Source organism: Drosophila guanche, unplaced genomic scaffold (genome assembly GCF_900245975.1).
Source record: "Drosophila guanche unplaced genomic scaffold, DGUA_6, whole genome shotgun sequence".
Lineage (NCBI taxonomy): Eukaryota > Metazoa > Arthropoda > Insecta > Diptera > Drosophilidae > Drosophila > Drosophila guanche.
In genome coordinates, this window is record NW_022995744.1 from 2,169,857 (window position 1) to 2,197,734 (window position 27,878).

General features: G+C 43.3%; 3 protein-coding genes across 3 annotated transcripts; 2 read left to right on the forward strand and 1 right to left on the reverse strand.

Moving 5' to 3' along the window:
* Positions 1-3,975: 3,975 nt before the first annotated feature.
* LOC117579830 lies at positions 3,976-5,127 on the forward strand. Its single transcript, XM_034265923.1, has 2 exons — positions 3,976-4,111; positions 4,195-5,127. Exon 2 carries the CDS (start codon positions 4,261-4,263, stop codon positions 5,092-5,094), a length of 834 nt encoding a protein of 277 aa, XP_034121814.1. The 5' UTR covers positions 3,976-4,111; positions 4,195-4,260; the 3' UTR covers positions 5,095-5,127.
* A 1,127-nt stretch (positions 5,128-6,254) lies between these two features.
* LOC117579828 (aspartate aminotransferase, cytoplasmic-like) lies at positions 6,255-7,929 on the forward strand. The gene is made up of 4 exons (XM_034265922.1): positions 6,255-6,697; positions 6,795-7,269; positions 7,324-7,492; positions 7,546-7,929. Exons 1-4 carry the CDS (start codon positions 6,299-6,301, stop codon positions 7,895-7,897), a joined length of 1,395 nt encoding a protein of 464 aa, XP_034121813.1. The 5' UTR covers positions 6,255-6,298; the 3' UTR covers positions 7,898-7,929.
* A 7,688-nt stretch (positions 7,930-15,617) lies between these two features.
* LOC117579518 lies at positions 15,618-19,667 on the reverse strand. The gene has a single exon (XM_034265425.1). It carries the CDS (start codon positions 19,651-19,653, stop codon positions 15,709-15,711), a length of 3,945 nt encoding a protein of 1,314 aa, XP_034121316.1. The 5' UTR covers positions 19,654-19,667; the 3' UTR covers positions 15,618-15,708.
* Between the last annotated feature and the right edge of the window lie 8,211 nt (positions 19,668-27,878).

Here is a 27,878-nt window from a genome sequence, read left to right on the forward strand (position 1 = left end):
GATTGTCTATGCGACATTAAACGAAAATACATACATACACAAACCCGTACGTACCATACAATAAATGCTTCCAGCAAGCAAATGACCGGAAAGGCATACATAAATAAGTTTCCGGATTAAACGCACATCTTCCGACTCTACTTCCTTGTGCGGACATCCTCGCTAGTTGGTCCAATAAACCGAGACTCTAAGAGCGCACAATGAACTTGTACATATTCGTGTGTATGTACATATGTATGGCATATATGTACATACTAGATGAGTACGCCTATACAGCAAAGTTTGGATTAACTTATTCATCGACCGATGGTCGCTTGTAATGTTCTAATGAAGAATTTGAAATGAGTTGGCAATCACGAGCTGAAAATTAAATGTCAGAAGTTAATTTGTTCAACAGAATTAATTTGATAAAACCAGTTAAGAGATGTGAAAAAAAGGTTGGTGAGCCCTCCCCTCCCCATAAACCCCATTTCCATTGGATATTTAATGGTTTATAAAATGTTTATTGTCCCATGCAAAGGTTTTACGCAACTGAAATTCCATAAACCATTTTATTCCATCATCCTGGGACATAAAGTATTTTGATTCAGCCTCGAGGTTGTCGCTGCTCTTTTTCTGTCTGCTTGTTTGCCTTTTCTCCAAAAAGATATTTCATTTTTATTCTTCTGCGGCGCTGCACGTGGTCCACACTCGCATTCAATATTCAAGAGTCTCAACAAATTACTTGAACCCTTTTCATAGCCCGTTGGATGCCCCTAAAGGCTTTAAGTCATTTGTCAAAAAGTGCAAAAACGGCTTACGAGACTGCAAAAGCAGAAACACAGCCGCGTCGTTTACAAGCAGAAGGATATTGCTGGCAAGGACATTTGAGACCCAACCCAATTTCACTTTCACACTTTTCTACTTATGCAAATGTCGCTCCTCATTCGTTCAGCAGAAACAACAAGAAGGGTAACAGCATAACAATAAAATATAATACAATGAAGCTTTGCCTTGAGGAAGAGACTACCAAACACATTGCCTGTCATCTTTTTCGCACATTAGGCCTACTTTATTCTTGGGTCGTTGACAGATTAAATTACACAATTGTATGGCCCGGAGACCACCGTTGACAGATCATTGAGGCAAAAACAACATCCATCCTTATAGGTAAATAAAAAAAAAATGTATTTCCAAAATGAAAAACCAATTTGGCAACAGCTCCCAGGATATTGTGGTACAAGACCGAACTCTAAACTAATATTAAAATAACTTTCGATGATGTCGATTCTTCCATTCCATCAGTGATGTACCAGAAACCAATACCTCGAACGCTTCCTTAAATTGTACCACAGAGCCAGCGAATTTATGGCCCCAACTATTAAATGTTCCAGCTCCGGGTGGCCACAGCCCACTTGTGGTTTATGACGCAGCCTGGTGTTTTAAAAAAGCCGGCCAGAATGGGACCGCAGTCCCTGGCCGCGTTTGCAAAAGGTTAGTCGTCCGACCAGCTCAGCACATTATAAAAAATTCAATTATAAGCTTTTTATAATGTCATGGGTTGCGTTCCACCTGGCTACGATTTTCATTTCGGTTTTTCGCTTTCAGTTTACACTTTTTCATTGGCCGAACTGAACCGTGGTAAAACCGATCCATAGAATAGGGGAAACTGAACTGATAAGTTGCTCAAACAAATCGCACAACGAATACCGGTTACAAACATTTCAGTCGCCTACTGAAACTTGAAGAGTTAGAAAATATTTTATAATAAATTGATTAGAGTGAAAATAAAATGAGTAAGACGACCATACTAGGTCTTAATAATTATTGCCTGTGCCTATCTGTTCGATCAGACAAAACTGAATTGTACACAAATGGGAAGGGAAGTGACTGAAGACAGCATTCGATACGCAGATATTATTTAATTTGCGAACTGCTGCCGTCATTTCAGTACAGCCTTTCTGGCTTGGCAAGTTAACCGGCGCGTCGAAATTGATCGATCATTTTATTCCCTTTCGACAAGTGTTTGTATTGACTTCCAAACTCAATACAACCGAGAGAAACAGATTATTGCAGCATACAAGAAAGCCTTCTGGCCTTGACCCTTGTTAATGACCTAATACATAATACTAAGCTCGAAGAGATCATACTTGATCATAGCTGTATTCGAAATGACGCTGAGAGCACTTCGCAATAAACGCACCTTAAGAAAACTAGAGATTAAGGTGAAACGTAAGAGGCTTCGAAATATATACCAGGTACTCGAAGAGTTAATAGGGTATATTGTATTTTTTCGAATAACGGTTGTATGTAACGCACAGAAGGAAACGTTTCCGACCCCATAAAGTATATATATTCTTGGTCAGCATCAATAGCCGAGTCTGTCCGTCCGTCTTGTTGAGCGCCTGGATCTCAGAGACTATAAAAGCTAGAGCCACCAAATTTTGGCTCCAGACTGCTGTATGCTCACACTGAAACCAGTGTATTTACAAAATTAACCTCCCAAATCTACAAATTTTGAATATAAAATAAATCTAGAAACTCCATTCTGTAGGGAATGACCATATCTATAAGGTTGGGATCCGATTGGATCATTATTAGAAGAAATTAATTTCCAGTGGCAAAACCCACCCCGTCCCGCATCTTATATTTGTTTTTTCACATTCTCTCATTCACACTCTGCTTCTGCATTATGCGGTCTCTGCCTCTCGCGTTCCTCTGCCTCTGTCGGGACTCTGCAGTGTGTGGCTCTAGGAAAGGGGGGCGAGCTAAAGGAGCGTGTTGGCGTGAGAAGTGTTGTAGATGTAGATGAGAGATGAAGAAAAAATGTAAAACTTGACAAAAAGCCGCTAAGGTACACATGTAGTACTGAGTGCCGAGTATAAAAGTTGTGACGCGTAAGAAGCGTCTCACACGTCCCTTCTCCTTTATAGGTTACTCCCTAGACAATTTGCTGGACTTTGATTACCTTGAAATCCTTGACCTAGATGTATAAATGGAAGCCCGTACCTTGGTCGAGTGTGTGAGATCGAACCAGAATCTCCGTGAGCTTGTTTTTATGAGCACCGAAATCTTTGGGGGACTTGCCGACATTGTCCCATATTGCAATAATCTGAGGAGTCTGACTTTCCGCATTAAGCTTGGTGTGGACGCTACCGAGTATGCATAATTTGGGTCGCTCGAAAAGCTGGAGACGTTCCGAATGTATGAACAGCCTCAAGTCGGTTTATTAGTGCAGTTATTTAAATCACTGGCCACCAAAAAGACGAGAGATTATATCTATTCATGATGCGAAGATGAATTATGATGAAGTCGATGAACTGTCCAAAGTTCTATCCCTGCGGAAATTGCAGTGCCAACTCATCGAACCGCAACATTTAGAACTCTTTACCTCGATCGCCAAAATGGACCACTCTGAAGTAACTTTTCACAATGTTTTAAATGAGTCCCGACCAGCAGATGTCGATTTGATCAAATTTACTCTTTTTGTCGATCAAAAGCAAACCAAAGCAATCGAAAACGCTTGACTTGTTTGTTGAGAACCAGACCTGTTCCACTCTCCCATATGAGTTTATATCAAAACTTCAAAATGTGCTCGTGATTCGCATTGAGGAAAGCGAAGGAAGCTGTACATTAAGAAGCCAAGGACTGGCATCCAGACAAACCCAAACTTTTCAGCAATTGGACCTGAAAAACTATGACTTCAACATGGACTGCGAACAAATAGCAAACATTGCTAAAATCAGTTCGTTAAGATTTTTAATTTTTTTCGCTGTTCCCCACATGCGACTAATATTGAGTCTTTGACGCAGCTCAAAGAATTCAGATCTCTAGAGGTCTCTTCAAAAATGCATATACCAATTGAAGTTCGTAACTCTTTCCTAGGCCCAAGGGATGAGCATCCTGTAAAGAGATATAATAAAGATTTATCCCTAATCAACTCGCAAAAGGATATTGTGAATAGTGTTGATATACATTATTCTTATTGGACATTTTGTTTACCTCAAAAACAGTATGTCCCGATCCAAGCTCGGATTCACAGATAGATCTGTTTACCTCTATGAAAATCACTTGACCTATCGCTTCGTCGCTAATAATTGAGATCCCTCGTGGAGATTACATTCAAATTTTAGTAAGAAAATTCATTTTTTAAAAACAAAACTTTAATTCCACAAAAAGAGCTTGTTAATCATAAATATATAATTTATTTTATAGGACTTAAATCATCAGTATTTTTATTGAAATCTGGATCTGACCGCCCTACCTCGTCTGCAGAACAGCATGTTGAGGCACTACCCAACTGCCACTCCAGTACATTTCCGCATTCAGCTGCTGTCGGACAAGAAGGTCGTCATGGTCGAAGCAGCAGGCTACGAAACGGAGATCTTCTTGCCCCAGTTATTGGATGGTCGCATTAACTTGAAAAACATCATTCGCAGTCGTCAGCCCAGACAACATCAACATCAACATCAACATCAGCTTCAGAATTTTGATAGCTTCGCCGATTCCCGGTCAATCCAAAGCAAGGTCAGACAGCGTTCGGGGCAATCCAAGCTGACAACTGCAACAGCAGGTCTGGCTCCTCCCACATTCAATGGAGATGTATTTGCTGCAGGAGGTTCAAATGTGGGAAATGGTCCACAATTCGCCTTGAAGCTGATCTCCAATGGTAGCGTGGTGCTCGTGGAGTCCAATGGGTACGAGTCCGAGATATTCCTGCCCCATATGTCTTGCGCCTACGTTTCCATGAAACGCGTTACAGCCAGCCAACTTGTCCAATGCTCATGCTTGACGTCCAAACAGGCAACTCGTCCAGAGAAAATTAATCCGAATCCCACGGCTGTGATGGGCCAACCCAAGTCCAATCGTGTTAATTTGCCCAATGCAACGCGGCGGTGCGGCATCGGAGAATCCAAAAAGGAGAGCTCGGTAACATTTACAGCAAAAGATGGTGTGGAGGCTTTTGTGTCTCGGAGGGGAAAACGTCGCAAGACTCATCATCAGGATATGGCAAAAGCAAAGGCCAAGCAATCTGAGGCTGGCGATCAGCAGGTCAAAGTGAAGGCATGTGAGCAACTGCCACTCCAGGAGTACTCACCCAGGCATATGACATAAAAATGTTACAAATTGTATTCTTACGCCATTGCCACGAAATCGAAATCATATATTACAAAACCCACACACCATCTAAATTCGCTATGAAGCTCTTGATTGACCGGACCGCTGTCTTGGTTGAGTGTCCGCGCATGGAGCCGCAGATGTTTACGCCCGTATTTCTCAACCACTACGTGATCTTCAAGAACGTTGTGTTCGACCTTAATTATCCCCTCGATGAAAATAGACGGCCCAACAAAGTCTTTCATGCCTAATCATGCGGTTGGCCAGCACCTGAAGTCCAAGGTCCATAGCTACAGTTGCTTAAGAAGCGAACTGTCATCACACATCCAAGGCAAATAAAAAGGAAAACATGAAGTTCACTTTGAGGAGTCCAAAGAGGGAGACTTTCACGACAGTTTCAAGTAGACAGTGCAGAATTAATCGATTGGATGCTGAAGCAGCAAAGTATTACACGCACTTCCCTACCTTTCGATTTAATTTGCAGACTCTTCTATCGGGACAGAGGTGAATACGGAAGTCATGGATCAGACAGAAGTTCGTCCATGTTCACTGTGTTGGACCCCAACCCTCTGCATAAGATGCATACACTTCACAGTGATCAGTCAAAGAGAAGCTTGGGCACTTTTAATTACTGGGAAGTAGATGCATCTACAGGGGAGCTTCAGAGAACTCATTGCTCAATTTAAGTTGGTTTATATGTGAATAAAAATTAAAAGTATCCGATTCACAAAAAGAAACAGCATTTAAAATACGAATGTATGTATGTACCTGTCGGATATTTCATTTTAATTCATTATATTCGTTCATAGTCTCCAGGTTGGACAGAGACAAACCAAGACATCTACTGATGCACACATTTAAAGCTTTTCCATTGGTAAACTAAATACAACGCTTTCCAATTTCGAGTCAGCTGTGTTTGTTTGAAAACTTTGAGGTAGGTCACATCCATAGTGTACACGTCAAGCCAGTCGTAACTAATCTAAGAACAAAGTTAACATTATTACTCATATTTATACACTATTTACTCTTCGAGTACCGGGTATTAAAAGTATGTATATTTCGTCCCTCTTCCCTAAGGAATCTGCTTCCCAGCAGCCATTGGAATTAGTATCATTCCATTTTTTCTTTAGATTTTCCGAACACTAACTAAATTTAAAATTGTTCACTTGCCGTCTTCGATCTTCTAGTTGTGTAACTAAATATGAACGCGATCTCAGCCGTGTCGCATAGTCTTCTGCTGCAGGCCTTTGGCAAGTCCTCAAGTCGTCGAAGTGCCGCCACAGGAAGACGCGGAAATGGTGGAGGGAGTTTATCACCTTTCGCCTGCCTTAAGCGAGCCACGCCCACGGAGCTTGACAACCTGGAGCAGGACTATCAGCTAGATGCATCGTCGCAGAAAATGAATCTGGCCACTGAGGTATTTCGAAATGAGGTTGGCAAGCCGCAGTTTTTTCAGGCAGTAAAAAAGGCGGAGATCATCATTGCTTGCGATGATTTCCTCTCAAGTGAACCGCTTCCGCCACTGGGGAATCCAGAGTTCCTCCATGCAGCTACTGAATTGGTCCTCGGAAAGTCTTCCCCAGCACAAACACAGGGTCGAGTGAGTAAACGGTTCTTCACTGCGGAGAGCCTTTAAGCTGAATCGAATTGACGAGTTGCCGAAAACATTCCAGAGTTTTATTTGATTCTTTCAATAGGTGGTTGGCATACAGACAAAGAACAGCATCGATGGCCTGGCCCTGGCCGCACAGTTTCTGCGCCAGAAGACGACGCGGGACTTTTGTCTGCTCGCCCGCCCCTGCAACACCATTTACTGGAAGATATTCAAGGCGGCGGGCTTCAATTGCCAAAGGTATCAATACTACAGCGACACCAAAGGGGAGCTAAACATCTACGGATTAGTGGCCGATTTAATGACGGCCCCTGACGAGGCAGTGGTCGTCTTGGATGCATGTGCGCAGCATCCCACCGGCCTGGATCCCAGTACGGATGAATGGAAGCTGCTGCTCCACATTGTCAAGTGCAAGAAGATGCTGCCCTTGATTCACCTGGAGGCTCCGGGCCTGGCCAGTGGTGATCCCAACCAGGATGCTTGGCCAGTCCGATACTTTGCCGACTGCGGCATCGATTTGCTCTGCGCGCAGTCCTTTGTTAAGAACTTTAGCCTCTACAGTAAGAAACTCATGGAGTGAAGCCATTTAAATTAATTGTTGTTTTCATCATCAGATGAAACAGTTGGTCAACTGATGGTTGTGCTGGCAAATTCTGCCCATTTGAATGCTGTTCGAGGACAATTTGAATCGATGTTATTAGACACAAATGCCGAGTGCTCGTCGGTATATGCTAGTCGAGTTGTTGCCAAAATTCTTAGCGATGACAAAATCCGCTCTGATTGGTAAAATTTCAATTACTTAATTACCTAAATTTTTATATATTTTCCGTTTACAGGAGCCAAACACTAGAAGAGATGCACCGAAGGGTCTTTCAATTGCGTGCCGATCTGAGCAAGAGGCTAGCAGAACTCAAGACACCCGGCCACTGGCAGAAACTAGTGGAACAGAGCGGACATTATCTGTACTCGAATCTAAGCCGCTCTCAGATCCGTCAGCTGAAGGACAGACACATCTATGTTCCCAGCTCAGGACGCATGAACCTCACATCAGTGCAGTCCACCAATCTGGATAGCTTAGCAGCCGGCCTCAATGATGTGTCGCAAGCCGCTAAGGGCGACGTGGTCAGTGATAACTACTTCAGAACCGATCATTTTAACACAGTGCATAAATACTATCACTCTGCTTGAATCCTTTCCGTAATAACACAAGACTTTAAGTACTTCCAAAACCTTCTGGTTTCACAACTCCTATAAATAAGTTGACAGGACGAATAAAGATACTTTTGAGGCCATTCTAGGTGAAGCTTTAAAAAAGATAAGATATTACCCAGGCATAGTCCAACTATCTAATCAACTTGAGAACCTCTTTTTTTGTCAACAAATTTATGCAGCTCAAAAGGACTCAAGTCGTGTGCAACGAGAAGGGACGTATGAGACGCTTCTTACGCGTCACAACTTTTATACCCGGCACTCAGTACTGAATCTTTACCTTAGCGATTATTGTCAAATTGTACATTTTTTCCTCATCTGTCATCTACATCTACAACACTTCTCACACCAACACTCACCGTTAGCTCGCCCCCCTTCCCTAGACCCACACACTGCAAACTCACGGCAGAGGCAGAGGCAACGCCCGCACACAAAAAAAAAACAAATATAAGCTGCGGGACGGGGTGGGTTAAAAATCGGCAGAGGCAGAGGCCGCACACTACTCGAAGCAGAGTGTGAATGAGAGAATGTGAAAGAAACAACAAAAGCTGCGGGACATGGTGACAAATTAATTTCTTCATTGTGGCTATAATAATCATCCAATCGGATCCGAATTTGGTGATCTCATAGATATGGTCATTCCCTACGGAATGGCGTTTTTAGTTTTCTGTTATCTTTAAAACTGTACGGTTTTGGGAGGTTGTCGCCCTTTTGCGGAGGCGGAAGGGGGTGGGGCTAATTTTTTAAATACACTAGTTTCAGTGTGAGCATACAGCAGTCCGGAGCCAAAATTTGGCGGCTCTAGCTCTTAAAGTCTCTGAGAACTAGCAGACAAACAAGACGGACGGACAGACAGACGGACAGACAGACATGGCTCCATCGACTCGGCTATTGATGCTGATCAAGAATATATATACTTTATGGGGTCGGAAACGTGTCCTTCTGTGCGTTACATACAACCGTTATTCGAACAAATACAATATACCCTATTTACTCTTCGAGTACCGGGTATAAAAATGTCGCATGAACGAGGCACGATATGTGCTTCCTAAGTTCCCTATTAAGGATAATGATTAAAAATTCACTCTGTAATTTGTTCCTAGTCAGCTCGTACATGCAACGTCGCCCATCCGTCGGCTGAAACTAATAAATTTAACATTACAGTTAGAGTCTCTGTGGCTCCTGGCTTTGCATGACCATATTTTGACTCTCAGTTGCTGTAATGTGAATTTATATTCTTGACACATACTCAATATTATTGAGTTCCCGTGTTTGCCAAGAGGCAGTTGTGGCTCGATAACTTCCCAATTAAGTAAATTATATGACCCTCTATATTTTTTCTGGTCGCAATTAAAATTGTACAGAATAACTGGCATATAAATACACACTTGATTATTAAATCCCGTTCACGGTTCATATTAAATGCGTACTTACCACCTGTGGCTTAAAACTTATCTTTGATTCTTACAGAGTATTGTTCAACAGTTGTTTTGAGGCTTGTAAAATATATATATATTTCGGAGATCGCACTGTGGAACCCTTTTGGCCATCATCGCTCTGTCTCAGACAGAGCATGTAACAAGGGGAAGGCCATAAATCTTTGGGCAGCATTCAGCACCTATAGACTGTGCCAAAATAGATTTAAATACATTTTTTATTTCGATGTGACTTCATTGGGAATTTAAGTCACCACCAATGGGGATTTGGCGGCATCAGAAGACCTTGCCTGGCCTGCAATTTGTCAGCATGGCGATAAGCTTTTGGAAAGGGACTCCGGCTGCCAGTTGGAGGCGTACTTGAAGTCCCAGTGGCATACGGTTGCTTAAAGCTCCATAGTGACCGCCATGGTAGGGGTTTGTGTCCCCATCAGCGTGGACATTCTCTTCCCATATCCGCCCAGTGATTGACTGTGCAAACGTATCCATTCTCCCATTGTAAGCGTTACAATTCAATTGATTTCCAACACATCGATTGCGATACAATTGGACGGCTAACGAGGCAACAGCCTTCAACAATATATAGATTTATAAATATGTACACCATCGTACATGGCGTGGCCTATATTTACTTTGTGTACCAGTATTAGTGTTGTATCGCATTGTTGCCGAGTGCGTAAAGATTTATCACTGATTGCACTTATACGAGCGCCTTAGGCTTGAGGCCATCAACTTTAGACTTCAAGTGATTATCCCAACCCTCTATTCCCGGTCTATCACCCACATATTTTCCCCTGCCACTCGCTTGTGTCAGTTCAATGAACTGTAAAACGACAATCATTTTCGGGCCTGCCTTTAAAGTTAAGCAGATTGAATGGGGAGCATTTTTGGGTAGTCAGTTTGCCCGAAGCAAACAAATCAATTACAGTCGTTTGATTAATATTCTTCGTGGTTATATAATGATTATAAGCAGATGATTCAACAAAATTGTCCACCTAACGATTTCTTTTTACTAGTATGAGCTTTTGGGATATATGTTTAACATTCAATAAAATTAAAATTTTCTTAAAAATATTCACTTACCTAGACTTACTTAGTCTTGTATCTACTTGTTCTAGTGCATATAATAATAATAAATAATAAATTCCAAAACTAACAATTTAGTTTACATTCCCAAGTTAAATCCCCTGTGTGCTCATCCGAGTCCTGGACTGTTACCGCTTAACTGCTCGTTTCGGCGTCTTGGAGCACGCTCGCTTTGGGTAATCTTTTCACCTCATTTTTGTGGCCTCATATGCGGCACTTGGTAGAGGCTCCAGGCTGCCTGCATCCTGCAACCTGCAACGTGCAACCGCACACCAACATGCCAATTGTGGCCAAAGCTGCCGGTACTGGGGCGAGCTGTGAGATGATAAAAAGTTGAAGCTGCACCTCCAGCAAAGGGCGTGGCAACTGTGTGCCAATCCATTTGCATAGAAGTTGTTGTCTCGTCTTGTTTTGTGGATTGTTGCATAGTTTAGTAGTATCTTTTTCATCCGCTCGTAATGGTCCCGTGCCTAAGCCCGACTTGATTGCCAACAATAATTTTTCCGGCTGTCATTTTATGCTGGCACTTTCCCCTGGAGCGGAGCTCATTTTATGTCCGTGGATATACGAGGATAACAAAGCTTGCCCTTCTGGCTCCTGCCCCATTAACCTTGGAGTTTGTCATGAATCTTTAATATGCATGATTTGCGTTTTTTTGTTTTGCTTTTGGAATGTCTAATTAACATCACACGTTCAACACATTCGCATCGCATCGACATTCCATGTGCCAGACACGGACAATGGGAACGGAAACGGAACCCGTTTGATCTCACTTGGGGACGACAGCATAAAGGGTCCAACATTATCGTTTCTTTTTATGGGTAAGGTTATGAAATCTTGTAGGTATGCATAAATATTTACACATATTCAAATTCATGCACACAGTTGATGGTAAGCCCAGAGCGGGGAATCGGGGTGGGACACCCTTGTATGTCAACGTCGACCCGGCACATAATGGTTTTATGCCTTTATGGCTGAACCAATTTATTTGCACATCCTGTTCCTGTTCCTGGCCGTACGGAGGCTGGCTTTAAAGTCGATATAAAATATGACTTAAAGGGCATACAGCCTAACCTTTGGAATATTCATCGCGTGTTCTCAATTCTATTAGAAAACATCAATCAATGTAGCTTATGCTGCTTGTTCGACCACTCGTATTTGGGCCCATCCAGTTGGAATTCCCAGTCTGTTATTATAATGGAAATCGGATCAAGCCGAGGTTAACCAAATTGCAATGCGAAAGGCAAACACCTTAATCACAGCCTATCTGTCCTCAGTTTGGCTCTACTCAAAATTCAAATTTCAAACCATAACGATGACGCGGGGATATGGATGGGGATGTAGATTCGGATGAAGAAGACGTTGATGACCTCATTAGCTTCAAGTTGCGTTTACTTGACTCGACCCTGCCTGAACCATTTTCCACTCAGTTGCAGTTGCCCTGTTTTAAGTGCTTGGCTCTGCAGTTGCCAGCGTTGCAAGAAACGCACTTTAGCCTACTTAACGAGTTTGTTAGCCATAAATTCTTTTGGCAAACAATAAGGATATTGAATGTCACCGTCGTCTTGTCTAGGACTGTCGCTGGCCGAGGTCCTGTAATGTAATTTACATTGCACGAGCACGGAAAATAAAACGTAACTCACTCATTCTATCATCGCCTAGACACCCTATCGCCGCTTCGGATTCCTGCATTCTGGCATTTTCATATTTTCCTCGCTTTCCATTTAGACTAAGAGCACGTATTCTGTTCACTTCCAACTTGTTGTTTTGTTGTTTGCAGGGCCAAATGAATACTAAATTGTTGTTAAAATTTCAACCGTTAACGTGAAATTAAAAATGCAGTTTCGAATGGAAATTGTATGGAAGTCGATTATAATATTTTAATTAATCATTCAACTGATGGGTAGCCATAAACGCTTAAGCCTTGTCACCGCTCATCGTGAACCTTGAGCGGAATAAAAACAATGTCCCATTTGGGAACAAAACAAGAACAACGCAAAAAAAAGAAGCTCCAGTATTCCAGATACTCGTAACTCATAAGCTTCCTGTAGGTCATGTGTCCCCAATCCGAACATCCTATCCCGCTCATGCAAATAAACCAAAAGAACGGGGCAGAACGGGAATTTCGTTTTGTGTTTTTTGTATGCCAATCCAAGGCCCGGGGATTGGATTGGTTCGGGTCATAGCTCCATATACACTTACATATATACATACATCTTTATGTAGGGGTATTGGTTTTATATCGCTTATCGCCAGGACGGAAGGAAGCCAGACCCACAGCAGGAAATAAATTCAGTCGGTTGCAGGAAATTATTTATATTATATTTTTTTTATGCGAACTGTTTTTCATCCATTTTTCTTTATTGTTTACTCGCAAAATATTTAATATGCATTTTAATCAAAATAAAGAGAGAACTTTCCCCGAGAACAAAACCTGGCGATATTAAACCCTACACGGAGGCCGAGCGCAGGCCCAAATATAAATTATAATTTCCGCTGGCGGCCACAGGAGCCGTGAGCACAAGCAATGACATAAAACAGAGTTTCGATAACATCTGCAAGAAGTGCGTTCAATTATTCTTCTTTTTCGTTGGATATTTCCTGGTTACTTCACCCTGCCTCGCTCCCAGCTCCATCTCATAATCTCCATGGAGCAGATAAACTTTTATCAAGTCAACGAAGAAACGGAGGAAGAATTACTAGGCAAACAACAAGAAAACAATCTGTTTGTTTGGCGTTTTATTCGGAATTTTAGGGTAAATGTTATTGCCAGTTACAAATGTTTTACAACAGACAAAAAACATTTTATTCAAAAGAATGTCAGTTGAGAGAAAATGAATACATCACCATTCGATGATTTTGAACTCTAAAAACAAATTAAATTTAGTTTGGAGTAAATGGTAATGTATATATAGAATTTAGCTTTTAGTCAAGCTCCAAAGAAATCTATGTGCCATTTGAACTAGCCTCATTTGATTTTATATAGTCTAAGTCAGCAAAGAATACTCCGCTCAAACATCGGCTCTCTAACATTGTACTCATCTTGCAAGCCAGCATAAAAAGATTATTTCGAGTCTGACTTAAGCGACCGGAAAAAGGAAAGCCAAAAACAAGAGGGGAGGGTGCAGCTCCTCAAATCAGCAAATGGAAATAGATCGAACGCGCAAATGGAGGCCAAGCCAAAGGCAATGACAAAATATTCATGATAATGCAAAGCACGCAGCCAGAAATGCCGGAAAATGCCACGCAAAAACCCAGCGGAAAATTTAAGAAAATTCTCCACGATAGCCTTTGTGTGTCCTTCGACCTGTGTCGTGTGTGCGTGGCCCAGAAGAAAAAGGATTAAATCAATGTTGTGGAACAAATTGCGTTTGGTGTGTGTGGCAGGAATGACGGTAATGCAGCCGAGCCGCATTTTATATCCTCGTTTCTTCCATTTTGAGTTTTTTCCTGACAACAGCAAACAAAGGCATAACGAGGTGCGCGGATGTGAATGTGGATGTAGATATGTGTGTCCCCCTGCTCAGATCCCAGACATGACCACACTCGATGTCCCATTTGATTTTGATGGCGTGAAGCTCACACGAGCGTTAATAATCTGAACACAGCACGAGCACTCTGATGGATTGTATGGTATTGGCTAAGGCACAGTTATGGATAGAAATTAGATGCAGCGAATTCTCAATAGTGTTGGTGTTGCGCTTTACAATTTGAAAATATTTATGCCCGGCACCCGAGGAGTAAATAGTGTATATTGGGAAACATTTCCGACCCCACAAAAGGCAACAATCCGAAGTATCCACAATTTGAAGTTAACAGAAAACTAATGCAATTCCGTAGGGATCATTATTTAAACCAGAATGAAGAAATTAATTTGCAGTGGCTACCCCCACCCCGTTCGGCAGCTTTGCTTGTGCTTGCTTGTTGTTGCTCATTCTTTCGTATGAAGCGCCTCACAAACGTTCCTCCTCGTTTGTTTCTCGATTGTGTCTTTTAATTCGATTTTAATGCTTGTTGTATTTATAGGGAAATCTCCAAAAGCTATGTAATTTTAAACTCAGTCTTAGTCAAACTTAGTCAGTCAGCTAAACCTCAGTTTTAATATGCCTATTAAAATATATACGTAAGTAATACAAATTGTCCCTCATAAACAGATCTAATGCTCGGACCACTTAGCCCCGACAATGGCTAACAGGGCAACCCGCGTCTTCAGTCTTAATTGCAATCAGTTATTAGAATCAAAGATGAGCATCTCCTGCCCCCGACAGTGAACGTTCGAACTGGATGAGAGCATGAGTTAAATTGGACAAGGAGCAGGTATACGCCCACCTGTCTCCCCACCTGTGAAGGCAGGGAGGGGGGGTGTATTTAAAAATAGCAGTGGGATTGGAGTCGGAAAATATGGTGAAACATTAGCTGCTCGTGGCGAAGAAACCCAAAGCCTGCGGGGACAGAACCAGGCACGGACATGGAATCCAATATTTCGTGACATTTTTTTTTAATAATCGAGGAATTGGGGCTGTGTTCAGAACATTTGACAGAAGTTATTTAACTGTTAAGGTCTCGAAACGGCTCAAAGATTTCTATACAGATAACTAAATCAATCCACGACATCGCTCTTCATTCAATATTTCTTTACGAGTACGAGTACCACCTGAAAACGTCCATTATTATCATTAACCAGGCTGACATCTACTTCACCTCAGCTCTGTTCCGATTGCGGCGCGATAAGATAAGCAAAAGAAAGGAAAACCCCACCATTAACGTAGCAAAAGGTAAGCCATGGCGGTGATAAGTAATGGCAAATTCACTGCCATGGGGACTGCCTTGCTGGAGCCGAGTGAGATTGGGGCATTGCGGCTTTTGGGACTATTGGGGCCATTGGAACAATGAGCAAAAGTAGGCACTGGGAAACGTGCGGCACGTGAGCAAATAGTCCAATGGCAGTGGGCAAATAAATTGCTGTGTGAATGCCATAAACGATTAAAGGCAGCCTTTGATAAGATGGTGCTTATCAATGTCCAACCAACGATAAAATACAACTAAAGGACACGATACGTGGCCGATGCCAGAGCGTGATTTCAGAGTTTTATGGCCCATAAAAACTAAATTTAAAAATGCTTTAAGAGGGCATTTTTTGCTATATTCGAGTGGCCAAAAAAACACTGTTGTTAAAATATTTTGGCTTGATTGGTTATCAATTTAGAAATTCGTGATATTTCGCAATCATTTCTCTCACAGATATTCGTAATTCGAAATTTGTAGCTCTCAGACGCCTAGCACTCCATTCACCTGCAGATCTTCCAGGGGCAGGTGCTTGACAACCGCTGTGAAATCGTCCACTGCACAGGCATAGGAGTAGCCCTTCTTTAGATCATTCTTGGTCCAACTGACCCATGTCAGTTGCTGGCCAATGTCCTGGCAAATTATATATTCCTTCTCGATTTGCTCGATATCAGCATGGGGATTGTTCACGCCGATCAAGACGATGCCTTTCCTGCTCTCCCGATCGATAATCACTCGGAAGTACAACTTTGGAACGGGTATCAATCCGTTGTTGTTCTCGTCGAAGTTCAGATAGAGCTCACGCTCAATGCCGTCGACATCGGGCAGGGTAGAAACACCCCAAGTGCCGGTGTAGCAATCCACTGTGATGTTTTGATCGGCCACGAACTTTCTCACACTGTCCTCGATGCGCTCCCAGTTTCCCGCATTGAAGGTTTGCCACTGGGGGGCCACGTTCACAAAAAAGAAGCTGGCCATCTGAGCGGCTCCAAAGACAAAGTCGGTCTTGGCAGAGAGGTGCCCGCGAGCCAGGTACACATTTCCGCTGATGTTGAAGTATGGCGAGGCATCCTCTCCTAGGATCTCACTAACAGTGATGTTCTGCTGCACTTGGGTGTACATCTGGTTAACGTCCTTTCCGTCGTAGAAGTCGCCCGTGATGAAGCTGGGCCTTGCCACGGAACGCTGATACTGAGCACTGCCCGGGTGGAGCACGTGATGGACATAGCGAGTCACCTCGGCCAACTCATCGTGACAGACATCATAGGTTTGAAGGAAATCGTCATCGGAGGAGGATGGATCGGTTGACAGCTGGAAGCCCACTTCGAGTAGATCTGTGCCCCCGTTGCACTGCCGACTGGTACGACGAGCCGTGTAACTCGGCCAGGAGGGGCAAACAAAGTCCTGCAGCTGATACAGACTGCCAAGAAACAGGAAACTCTGTTCCTGCCAGCACGTGGCATTCAAGCGACTGTACCCCAAGAAAGGTCCCACAAAGTTTTTGAGACAGTGCAGCTCCAAAGCCTCACCATGTCTGAGCTGGACTAGGCCATCCAAATTCGGCTCCAGATAGCGTGCCTCTCCCAACGTGTTGCGTATCACGAAGAGCGGAGCCGGATCCTTGAGGTCCCCGTTTACACGAAAGCTGCAGAGCTCATTTTCCAGAGACTGCTGATTGAGTCCGAGGATACCCGTGGTATGCAGTTGATCCAGTGGCAAATCCTTCACCACATTGGTAAAGTCCTCCACTGCGCAGGCGTAGGAGTAACCCTGCCGGAGATCAGCCTTCTTCCAGTCCAGCCAGTTTAACTGCGCACCCACATCCTCACAAATTACATAGTCCTGAAGGGTGTCATCCAAAGATATGTGCGGATTGTTGACCACCACCAAGGCAATTCCACGGCGACTCTCCTGATCGATGACTATGCGATAGACTATTTTGGGAACTTGGAGCTGCTTCGTGTCAGCATTCAGAAAGAGTTCGGTTTGAGCCCCATCCACGTTCGGCAGAGTCGAGATCCCCCAACTGCCGGCAAACACGCTCACATTGAGGGATTGATCCGCGACGAACTGACGCAGACTCAACTCCACCGCCTGCCAGTTGCCAATGCTGGCACTCCTCCACTGAGGGACCGCATTCACGTAGAAGTGCGTGGCTCTCTGGCCAGACCCGTGCACAAAGTCGTGACGAGCTGCCAGCTGTCCTCGCGTCAGATAGAGATCACTGGAGCTGTCGAAATACTGGCTGGCATCTAGCCCCAAAGCGGCACTAAACGCCTCCAGCTGATTGGTAAGGCCATACAGAAGGTTCACATCCTTGCCGTAGTAGAAATCACCTCTCAGGTAGCCTGGCTGAGCCACACCCCGTTGATAGGCCACATTCGCTGGTGTCAGCTCGTACCTCGCATATCGAGTGATCTGTGAGTCTCCGTCGTAACAGATCTCCAGCTGTGCAAGCACACCAGCGGCCACATCGAACCCGATCTGTACACGGTCTGTTCCTCCCTCGCAGTCCTCCCCCGATCGCTGTGCCTCGTATGTCGGCCAGCTTTGGCAAACAAAACCTCGAATATTTAGCTTCTGGTCCTCTGCTTCGTACATCTCATCACCTACACAACGAGCCGTGACAGCCGTGTACCGATTTAAGGGGCTAGCCAGGGCTCCTGTACAGTGCAAGTCAATGGAGGACCCTTCGTCTACCGTGTACACCCCTTGTTCATCGGGAAGGAGCCAGCTGAGAGATCCCTGGGGTGTCAGCAATGGAGCAGGGTCTTTGAGACCGCCATTTATGCTGAACTGGCATTGAGTGGGAGCTGGAACTGTGCTGGAGGGGACAGGTGGTGCTGATGTAGTGGTGCTGGGCGCAGGGGTAGATGGAACAGTCGATGAAAGTTGGGTTGTGGTTGAGACTGGCTCTTCTGTAGTTGGTGAATTTGTAGTTGAGACCGGTGCAGGTGTTGTACTAGAGATTTGTTCCGTGGTGGGCAATGCTGTAGTTGAGATGGGAAGATCAGTTGTAGAAGAAACTGTTGGTTCTGTTGTTGAAGGAGCAGCAGTGGTTGAGAACTCAGTGGATGAACTTGGCAAATCTGTAGTAGAATCTGGTGTGGTTGTGCTTTCTTGATCGTCCGTTGTAGTAGATGGGGCAACCGTCGTCAGGTCGTCCAGGCCCAGAACACCGTTCGTTTGAAGATCATCCAGCGGGAGGTGCTTGACCACCTTCGTGAAATCCTCTACAGTGCAAGCGTACGAATAGCCCTCGTGGAGATCCTCCTTGTACCAGGACACCCAGCTCAGTTGATGCCCAATATCCTCACACAGGACATAGTCGTTTTCTATTTGGTCCAGACTGGCATACGGATTGTTAACACCAATGAGGACAATGCCCTCGCGGCTCTCCCGGTCGATGATGACACGGAAGTACAACATTGGCACGGGAATCAAGCCGTTGTTGTTTTCATCAAAGTCCAGATAGAGCTCCCTTTCGATGCCGTCCACATCTGGCAGGGTGGAGACTCCCCAAGTCCCAGTATAACAGTCCGTGGTAAGATTTCGATCGGCCACAAACTTGCGGACGCTCGACTCCACCTTCTCCCAGTTCCCTCCGTTAAAGCTCTGCCACTGGGGAGCGACGTTGATGAACAGAAAAGTGGATCTCTGAGGGGCTGCAAATATCTGGTCCGTCTTAGCAATCATGTGACCCCGGGCCAGGATGCGATCCTCAGTGTAGTTAAAGTATGGCGAGGCATCCAGTCTCAGGATGTCGCTTATGGTGATATTCTGCTGCACCTGAGTATACTTCGTATTCACATCACGTCCTCCATAAAAGTCCAACTCTATGAAGGACGGCCGGCCGACTCCATGCTGATAGTCGTAGCTGGAGGGATATAGCACGTGATGCACATATCGAGTGACTTCGTTCTCTTCGTCATGACAAACATCGTATGTCTGTAAAAAGCCACCGTCCTCCAATTCGAATCCCACTTGCACTAGATCTGTGCCTCCGTTGCACTCCCTGCCGGTGCGAAGGGCGGTGAAGGTAGGCCAGTCAGCGCAGGTGAAGTTTATGAACGGAAAGATGAGTCCATCTACCAGGAAGTACTGCTGCTGGAGACACTGGGCCGTCACCTGCGTTTGGTTCTCAAAGGGAGCCGCGAAGCCCGCTCCCGGACAAAACATATCCAAGAGTTCACCATTCACCAAACGCACAGTATCCGTGGGATCAGGTACGATCAATTCAAAAGATCTGTGTCGCGAAAAGAGCGGCACTGGATCATTCAGATCACCGTTGATCTTAAATTCACATTCTCCCTTCACTATCACACCTTCCTCGCCCTCAACGTAGGGTTGTGGAAGTATTCTTGCCAAGCGCGCGGAAACATATCCGAGCAGCGCCAGGACAGCAATCGCGCCGAGAGTCAACCTCATCGCGAAGCTTCAGAGGACGTTATGACAGGCCCCGCGCTCATGAAGTACTTTCTTAAATAGCCTTCTTAGATGTAGATTAGATTATGACTTTTATAGCCATTGATTGTGAGAAGTCATAAATGCGAGTGTATCAAAAATATTGATGCAATCAAAGTGAAGAGCCAAAACCCATTCGATCAATGATATGATTCGAAGGTAATGCCAACCACTTGAGCCGACAATTTGATGGCGTCTATGACAATAATTCATTAATATTCACTAAATATCTATCATTCAACAGTTTTTGGACACATGTATTGAATTGTGCCAGAGTGAGTCAAACTGTTATTAATAAACAATATTCACTGTTAAAAACATGTGTTTTATGACTGTGGGGTTAGTTGCTTGGTAAAAAAAGAAATGCGGAACGGACGGTAACCTTATCAAAAACCACATTAAAATTGACAATAAAACTACAGAGTTTTGCAATTGGTTGACCAAAGAGCTATTTAAAAAGTTGAAAGGTTCAAAGTTGAAAGCGATAATTAATAGCAAACACATTATTTTCTTAAGTTTTCCCATGCAGGTTAGTTCATTGTTTTGACCATTTTCAGTTCATAATCCCCGCACACAACACAAACGCGCATGGATGGTCATCCTATCAGTTCTCAATATTGTTCAAATTAATTAACTTATTTGAGGAAAAGAAAAATGTCTTATTGACGGCAAATATTTGTCTAAGGAGTCAGAGACGAATGCAAAAAATACGCTCAATCAAAATCAACGACAGACAGGGAAAGAAACGGACCACAGTCATTCGAATATGGAGAAAATCAAATAAATGGGGGTCGAGGAACACTCACAGACAAAGGTGACGCAGGGAGCCCAACCAGACGTGTCCACTGAGTAATTTGCAGCACTGTTCGTGCGTGTAATTTTTGGCAATTGAATGATCCATCGTCCTCTCATTCTAATGGGGTTTGTATATGCTGTGGCACAAAAAGCTGCATGTAAAACAAATCATTAGGTAATTTAATTTGGATGCGAAAAACACATTTATTCGCAGTAGCAGCTGTCAAGCTGCTTCTCACAGAAGGCCTGTCAGTGAAATGCAATAAATGTGTAGCCAAATGCTGTGCATGTCATTCAAATTGAATGGCAATGTTTCCATGAAAATCGGCCCTACAGAGAGAATTGAGCTAAGAAAAAAGACAGTCCGAAGCAAAGCTTCCAATATGTAGACATGTATTTCAAACAGAATACTCTTACACATACATATACGATTATTTTGAAATCCACAATTTTTCAACAGTGCATTGGGTAATTTTACCACTTTTTTGGCAAAAATCAGTAACTTCCAAACCAAAGAACATTTTTACACCCGGTACTCGAAGAGTACGCTGCCAATACCCCACGACATCTTCCCAGATCTCGGGTATAGGGTGTCCTTTGCCTCCTTGTTTATCTGGAGGATCACACACTGGCCGACCTCCTTGGGTTGTGGGCTCCCAATGTGCAGAACCTTCCAGTCCGCCGGTGGAACCTTCGGGGTCTGACGTTGATGTAGCTTCAACGCCCTGTCGCCTTGGATAGTAATGGGAAAGAGTGCCTTCGCTTTAGGGATGGACTGGCTCCCCCCACAACACCTCCAGTTGGCAGAGCGATGGCACTCTCGGCGGATCGTTGCGTCTTGGTTGCTAGCCGGAGCTAGATGTTTGGGTTGACATCCCAACCCGAGTTTTTTCCTTCTTCAGCTCCATGTTAGGCCCGTAGGTCCATGTGGCTATAGATGTGGATATTTTTTGGGGGACCGCCCTCTAGCGCTTTATGCCTATCCGCCAGGCACCTCCAGCCATGGCATTGGTTCAGTAATATGTACAATGGTAACAATATTATTAGTATTTCCCATTACAATTATAGCCTTTGACACTGCACTATGGGGAATTTGAATACTTTTTCTGCACAACACAACTCCTAATTGCATCGCGAAGCCTGACGACACAACGCTACGGGCATAGTTCAATTGGCAGGGACATGATCAGTTTTACTGATCATATTAAAACCCAAACTTTCCTTGATGTACAACGTCACCTAGCAGAGATCGCTAAACACATAGCAAGACCACACGATGCGGCCAACATATTCGTAGACAACCAAGCGGCGATAAGATCCATGCAGTCGTCAGCGGTCAGTTCTAGAAGCACCAGATACCCTTAGCACGACAAGGTCAGTGCGGATCTACTGGATTTCCAGCCACCAGGGCATCGAAGTAAACGAGGCAGCGGACGCTCTAGCTAAGGAAGGCGTCGGGCTGGCGAATGACAGACTTGAGAGCGTGCCAGTTTCTCTTAGAGCGCTACAAAGCGACCTAGAAAAGCAGGCCGGACCACAGAGCAGGAACAGGTAGAGCAGTACCACCACCTGCTGGAGCTAGAGGTAGATACCCAGGCCTTTGTGCTGCCACCACTTGAAGATGCTTCCAAGAGGACGCCAGGAGAACAACTTGCATTCGCCAAGAACACCTAGATTCGATTTCAAACCCGCCTAAAAAGCTACCGCGACGGTTCATACTCCCCGTCCAGATAACTAAAAGCCATACTGGCCTATGAGTGGCACCACCGAGGGCCTAACCTAACCTAACATATTACTTATGCGTTTTTCCGGATGGAATTTATGTCTCGTTCCGAACAAAATTAACATTAGCCATACATACAAAGACAACTGCGTGTGAATGTCACAATATAATATATATAAACGGTCACCATTTCTTTGCTGCAGGCAGAAACAGGGGAGGTGGACTTGCCTAAATCAATGATAATTCTGTGCTAGTTGCTTTTTGACGCTTTGTCGTGACCATTCGGGCACAAATCCTGATTTTTGTTTAAGGAAAACACATGGCGTATGCGGAATGTTCAGTGCACCTAGCTTGCAGATGAAATCGCAGTTAAAGTGCAAGCTGCACATCTGGCAATGTTAATTATAATTTTCCATTTACACCTCTTTTCAATTTCCGTCGCCATCTCTTCGACGACTGCATCTCTGTCGTGCTCTGGCTCGGCTCAATTAAAAGTGCATTAAGCCACGCTCAGGCGGACACAAGGTTAAGGCAGCATACCCAAGATGAGGGAGGATGGGCCAACAGATTGCTCTCTAAGGATAAACTTCCGCTTGATTGCTGTTACTTAATGAAAATGCATAATTCAACAAGGACACGGATAGAAAGGCCAGTAATAGTTCATGGAAAAAATGTGGTATTGGCTAGAAAAGCGTTTCCGAATTAAAAATTTTTGAAGCAAAAATACTCACGATATGAGAATGAGGACCGTATCCATCCCATACTATAAATTGAAAATTCAGATTTAATCCCAAACACCAGTAGGGCTCTTTAAGTACAGGATGTCGGAAAACAGGAAAACATGCTCATATTGTGGCACCTCAGTTTTTGTGCTTTTCTTTTTTCTACAGCGAAAAAGTTTCTTGTATGGAATTTCGTGCAGTACGCATCCGCCGTGTGCGCCGATGGCGGGGCATTGAATAAATGACGACGAGTGCAAGCGACGGCCATGGCTATGGTCAAAACGAAGCTGCGACTGGCAATGGCGGCTGGTGGATGGCGATGGCGGCTGGCAGCCCCTTCCACAATAACAACACTCAAGTGCAGCGGCCAAACAAGCAGCGCCAACTGCAAAAGACAGCGTCAGGCAAAGCCAACAGCAAAAAAGAAAACCTCACCAAGTAATTTTTTCATCTTTTTGTGTGCTGTATTTAAATGGATATGTCTGAGATTTCCCTTTTTTGTTGGTTTTCCCTGCGGTTGTGTTCCTGAGTGAGTACAGGGAAATTTCGCATTTTTCTCCCTGTCCCTTAACCGAAACATTTTAATTTAAATGGTGAAACGTGACAATGGCGTCGAGACTGAGGATATGAGGTTGTCTCATATGTCGCGCTGTCAGTCAAATTTTACAATGCACGAGTACGCCACCCAATGGAGAATGGGAGTAAAAAGTCGCATGCAACAATCATAACTAATTCTAGTTCTCTATGAATCTGGTCAAATGTCAAATAAATGGATAGACATTTGTTGAATATACTTATTTTCTATATCTAGCTTTAAAACAAAGATTAAATTACACAATTTAAATCAGTGTTTACTACGATTTTGTAGTATTCCCTTTGAGAGCTGCCAGCTGAAACCCATTTGAACAGTTAACCAAATCGTTGGCAGATCAACACTGATTTCATTTTGACAGGATATTTACTACAGGGTTTTTTCTTTGCCCATCTCCAGTCAGCCTTGTGGGTATCGCTAGCCATGTTCTCACTGATGTTCCTGCTCCAGCTGATGTTGTTGGTGCGTGTTGCGTTTGTCGTTTGAGTGGATTACCAGCAATATCCAATGGGGCTCTCCCTCACGGATACCACAGGGGCCACCGGCATCGTTCAGTTGACAGACGAGAGTTGAGAGACGAGAAAAAAGCTGAAACGCTGTTAAATTATGCCTGCTCAAAAAGAGTTGAATAACGTGGGGAACTTGCCGGCGATGGGGAAGGGTGATGCGAAATGAGGGCTGGAGGAGGCTGAGTATGGGAGGCAATGACGAGCCTGTGGTTACCACAGCTCAAGTGCCAATTAATAAGTTTGCCTTTGGTATGAATGGCGACCCTTCGGGGCGGCCCTCCTCATGTGATTGCAGTTGAAGAGTTTGGACTGCCGATGGCTGTAGAACGGAGGATGGTCAGCCCTCTCTCTGTACATGAATTATTCAAAGAAAAGGATATTAAAAGAACACACACTGTACAAACCCCGTTTCCCTTTTTTTTGTTCATGTTCAACTCGCCTGGACTCTTTGGCAGGACGATGCGCCAGAGTAATTGGAAGTTTTTACTGCTCCCTCGTTTGTTCCAATTTCGTGTTCAGACCGTTCTCTGACACTGAATCCAACTCTGCTGTTTCCCGATGTTTCTGTTGTCCTTCATTTTGCTTCGGCTGCTGTTGTTGATGAAGCAAATTTTAATGAATAATGTGCGGAAACACGCGTTGTCATTAAATATTTATGAGGCAGTGCTCGAGGTTAAAGCCGCTTGGGAGCTCCAGAAAATATTTTCTGATTTCTATTCCAGTCTATCCAATTAGAATAAGTTGTATCTTTTATTATTATATTATATTATTATATATGTTTATATACAAAATTAAATTAGTTAACGATCTTTACTACCAATTTAAAGCCAATAAAGTTGGATAATTTAAACTCTTTAAATGTTATATTATTTTACGAGGAGCCATTAAGAGGAGTCTTTCTTTTCAACACAGTTTCCGTTTTTTTTTTTAATTCGATAAGGACTTTCCAGTTTTCTTTTCGTATTTTCACAATTCAATTACCATATACATATGAATGTATGTATCGTATGCAGGGAAAGACCGAAAATAATAATAATAATAAATAATGTGCTCGAAATTCGCTGAACAATACAAAGTAATATCAGAATTTTCTCGAGGGCATTGTTGCCATTGTCTCGTTGACTGTTGCCTGTTTTTCTTTCACTTCAGCTGAGCTTGTTTCACTTTCCGGCTTTCCACTGACTCTGACTCTGTTTGGGGCCCTGCTCTGGCTTTTCCTCTGGCTATACTCGTACCACTGACTGTGTTCTGGAGCCGTGCAACATTGTCTGTTGATTTTCACTCCGCCATGTTCCACTGCACTTGCACTTGTTGTGCTTATTGTTGCTGCTCCTGCATTTGCTACTTCTGCTCTTGTTATCTGGCCCAGCCCCTGCTCCTAATGGAGCTCCCCTCCCTTCAGTTTGTAACTCACTGCTACGTGTTAAAGGCTGCCCAGCATCGAAAAAAATCAGTTTAAAATTGTGGCAAAAGAGAAGAGCTCTTGTTTTACACATTTTCTCGCCAGATTTACGATAAACCAGCATCAGACACAGGCATCATAGGTAGGTACCATAAGAGTTCGAACTGAAGTACCAAACAATTAGCGAAAAATCAACTGACAAATATGTAAAAATTGTAATAACAGTACTGTCTTTGATTTGTATCCCTCGAAAATTACCGTTGCCTTCACGTATCTCAGACATCTACTGCTTGAACTAACTAAATATTTATGAGTTTCTCTGTTGGCTAACACATATGCTATGCGGCAGCGATAAGAAAATGTTCCGGCCCAGTCCAGTCTTATTTAACCGAAAATGAAGATAAAAGAAACAAAAATAAGATTACTGGACACCTTGCTCCGTACGCCAAAACGTACATTTTCTCTATAGAAATCTATTCTACGATACAGCTCCCATGGTTGTATCAAAGATATTCAAAATCCTACCATTTATATATTTTTCCAGCCACACATACACTCTAAAATAGGGCTTTATTTTTTTTAAGGAATTATGGTTTTTTTTATGTGATATTTTTATGCTGATGAATGCATCTATAAACTCTACCCAAATATCCGACCTTAAACGACGCCCAGTTAATGCATCTGTGCATAGAAAAATAGTGTTTATAGTTAGTAAAATAGTTTTTTCTTTTTACGAGTTTTTAAAGTCAGAGTTTCGTAAAAAATACCTTACAAAAATCAAAATTTTCGCATTGCAAAGCATAATATTTTAACGGTAATTATTTAAATGAATTTTAAGAAGATGCATTCATTCGACTTAAAGATTTACAACCAGATGTAAGATACTTGAGTTGTGTGGAAAAAAGAAGCATCACTGCATCACCAACAGATTTTAAATGCATTTCGCTCAATGCCTTTTTATTAATTCAGGTAAATTAGTTTTATTTAATGGAGCTCTCATCAACATAGAATCTTACTTCAAGCGAACAGGTCCCCAATTCCCGCTTCTGAAAGTAGATTCCCTTCCAGTTGATGGTTTGGTTCACTACTTACTATATGTCTAGTCTGAAACATAAATACCAGTATGCCAAACAAGCAAACACAAGTTGTTGGTCCAGTAAAAGTTCTTACCAAGAACAAAATCATTAAACCAAAATGAACTGATAAAAGTTTCGAGTTTAGATTTAATCAACCTTGAAGTACGAGTGAAACTAAATGATCTCCTCACATGCTGACAGTTGCGGAGTGCTTGTTGGGAAAGCTCGTTGCAACTGGCCCTAAAGCCCAACTTGAGCGGGTTAAACAACTAAATTAAGTTTCCATTTCCCGAGTTAGTACTTGATAGAAAAAGTTTGCACGGAACAAAATGCTATGGCTGCATAATTCAGGTTATTAATTAAGGGTTAAACCGTCTGAAATGCCGAGGAGCCCTGAACTACAACCTGAGGGAATACGATTAAATAAATTATATTCGTCGAGCTAAAGCTCGTCCTCTCAGAACTTCCAGAATTCCTTATGAAACCAACATATCACATCGAATGGCTTTGCTCATATAATGCCAAGCAAACTGTCCATTACTTGAAGGGAAATTATTTAAGCTCCACGACACATTTCACATTTTCTTTCTTGCCACCCATCTGGAGGCTCAATTACAGACCAGACCAGACCCGTGCCTAACCCAGCCAGGCCGTTGACGTTGCCAGAAAACAGTCGGGGCAACTGATCAATTATTCAAACAGCATCGAACTGGGTCATGCTGAACAACTTGAAGCTGAGGTTGAAACTGACGTCGAGTCCACAGCCACCCCAGAAAAGTGCTAAGGAACATGTCAGGGAATTGAGGAGTGATATTTCTGCTGATTAAATTGAATTCGGCCAAGGTCGTAATGATTTCAGGATTTCGGATTCCATTGTAATTACATTTTGTATATCTCAAATCTACGTAAGCCGAATGCGAAAAAGGAAAGCGGATTTGTCGAAAATATTCACACGGTCTTGGCCAAACAATAAAAAGTGCCGGAAAATCGGAGATTCGGAGTCCGTTCTGTGTCATGTCTGGTGACTGTACAAACGGATAAATCGAGCGAACTGCTTCAGTGGGAAATTAAATAACGCGCCTAAAGTTTGTTCAATTGATGCGATTTCACGCAACACAGCCCCCGAGGGGTTAGCAGGACACACAGAATGAAAAGAAAAACTTTGGCAGCGACACGAAAGCATGACATGAAAATTGAAAGAAGGCGCGCCATACCCAAAACCTAAATTTCAAATAAAGAAAAAGCGAAAAAGCACAAAAAGCTAGGAGAATGCTACGCGAAAATACTCAGTGGAAACGATAAAATCAAATGAATCGAAAAAACCAGTTTGTGTGTGTATGTATGTATGTTACCTGAGTGTAACAAAAATG

Bases quoted from the DNA above. Each gene is read 5' to 3' on its own strand.
- LOC117579518 (XM_034265425.1), bottom strand. From the start codon at position 19,653: ATGAGGTTGACTCTCGGCGCGATTGCTGTCCTGGCGCTGCTCGGATAT.
- LOC117579830 (XM_034265923.1), top strand. From the start codon at position 4,261: ATGTTGAGGCACTACCCAACTGCCACTCCAGTACATTTCCGCATTCAG.
- LOC117579828 (XM_034265922.1), top strand. From the start codon at position 6,299: ATGAACGCGATCTCAGCCGTGTCGCATAGTCTTCTGCTGCAGGCCTTT. The intron at 7,270-7,323 runs GTAAGAAACTCA...TTTCATCATCAG, and splicing joins TAAGAACTTTAGCCTCTACA to ATGAAACAGTTGGTCAACTG. The intron at 7,493-7,545 runs GTAAAATTTCAA...TTCCGTTTACAG, and splicing joins GACAAAATCCGCTCTGATTG to GAGCCAAACACTAGAAGAGA.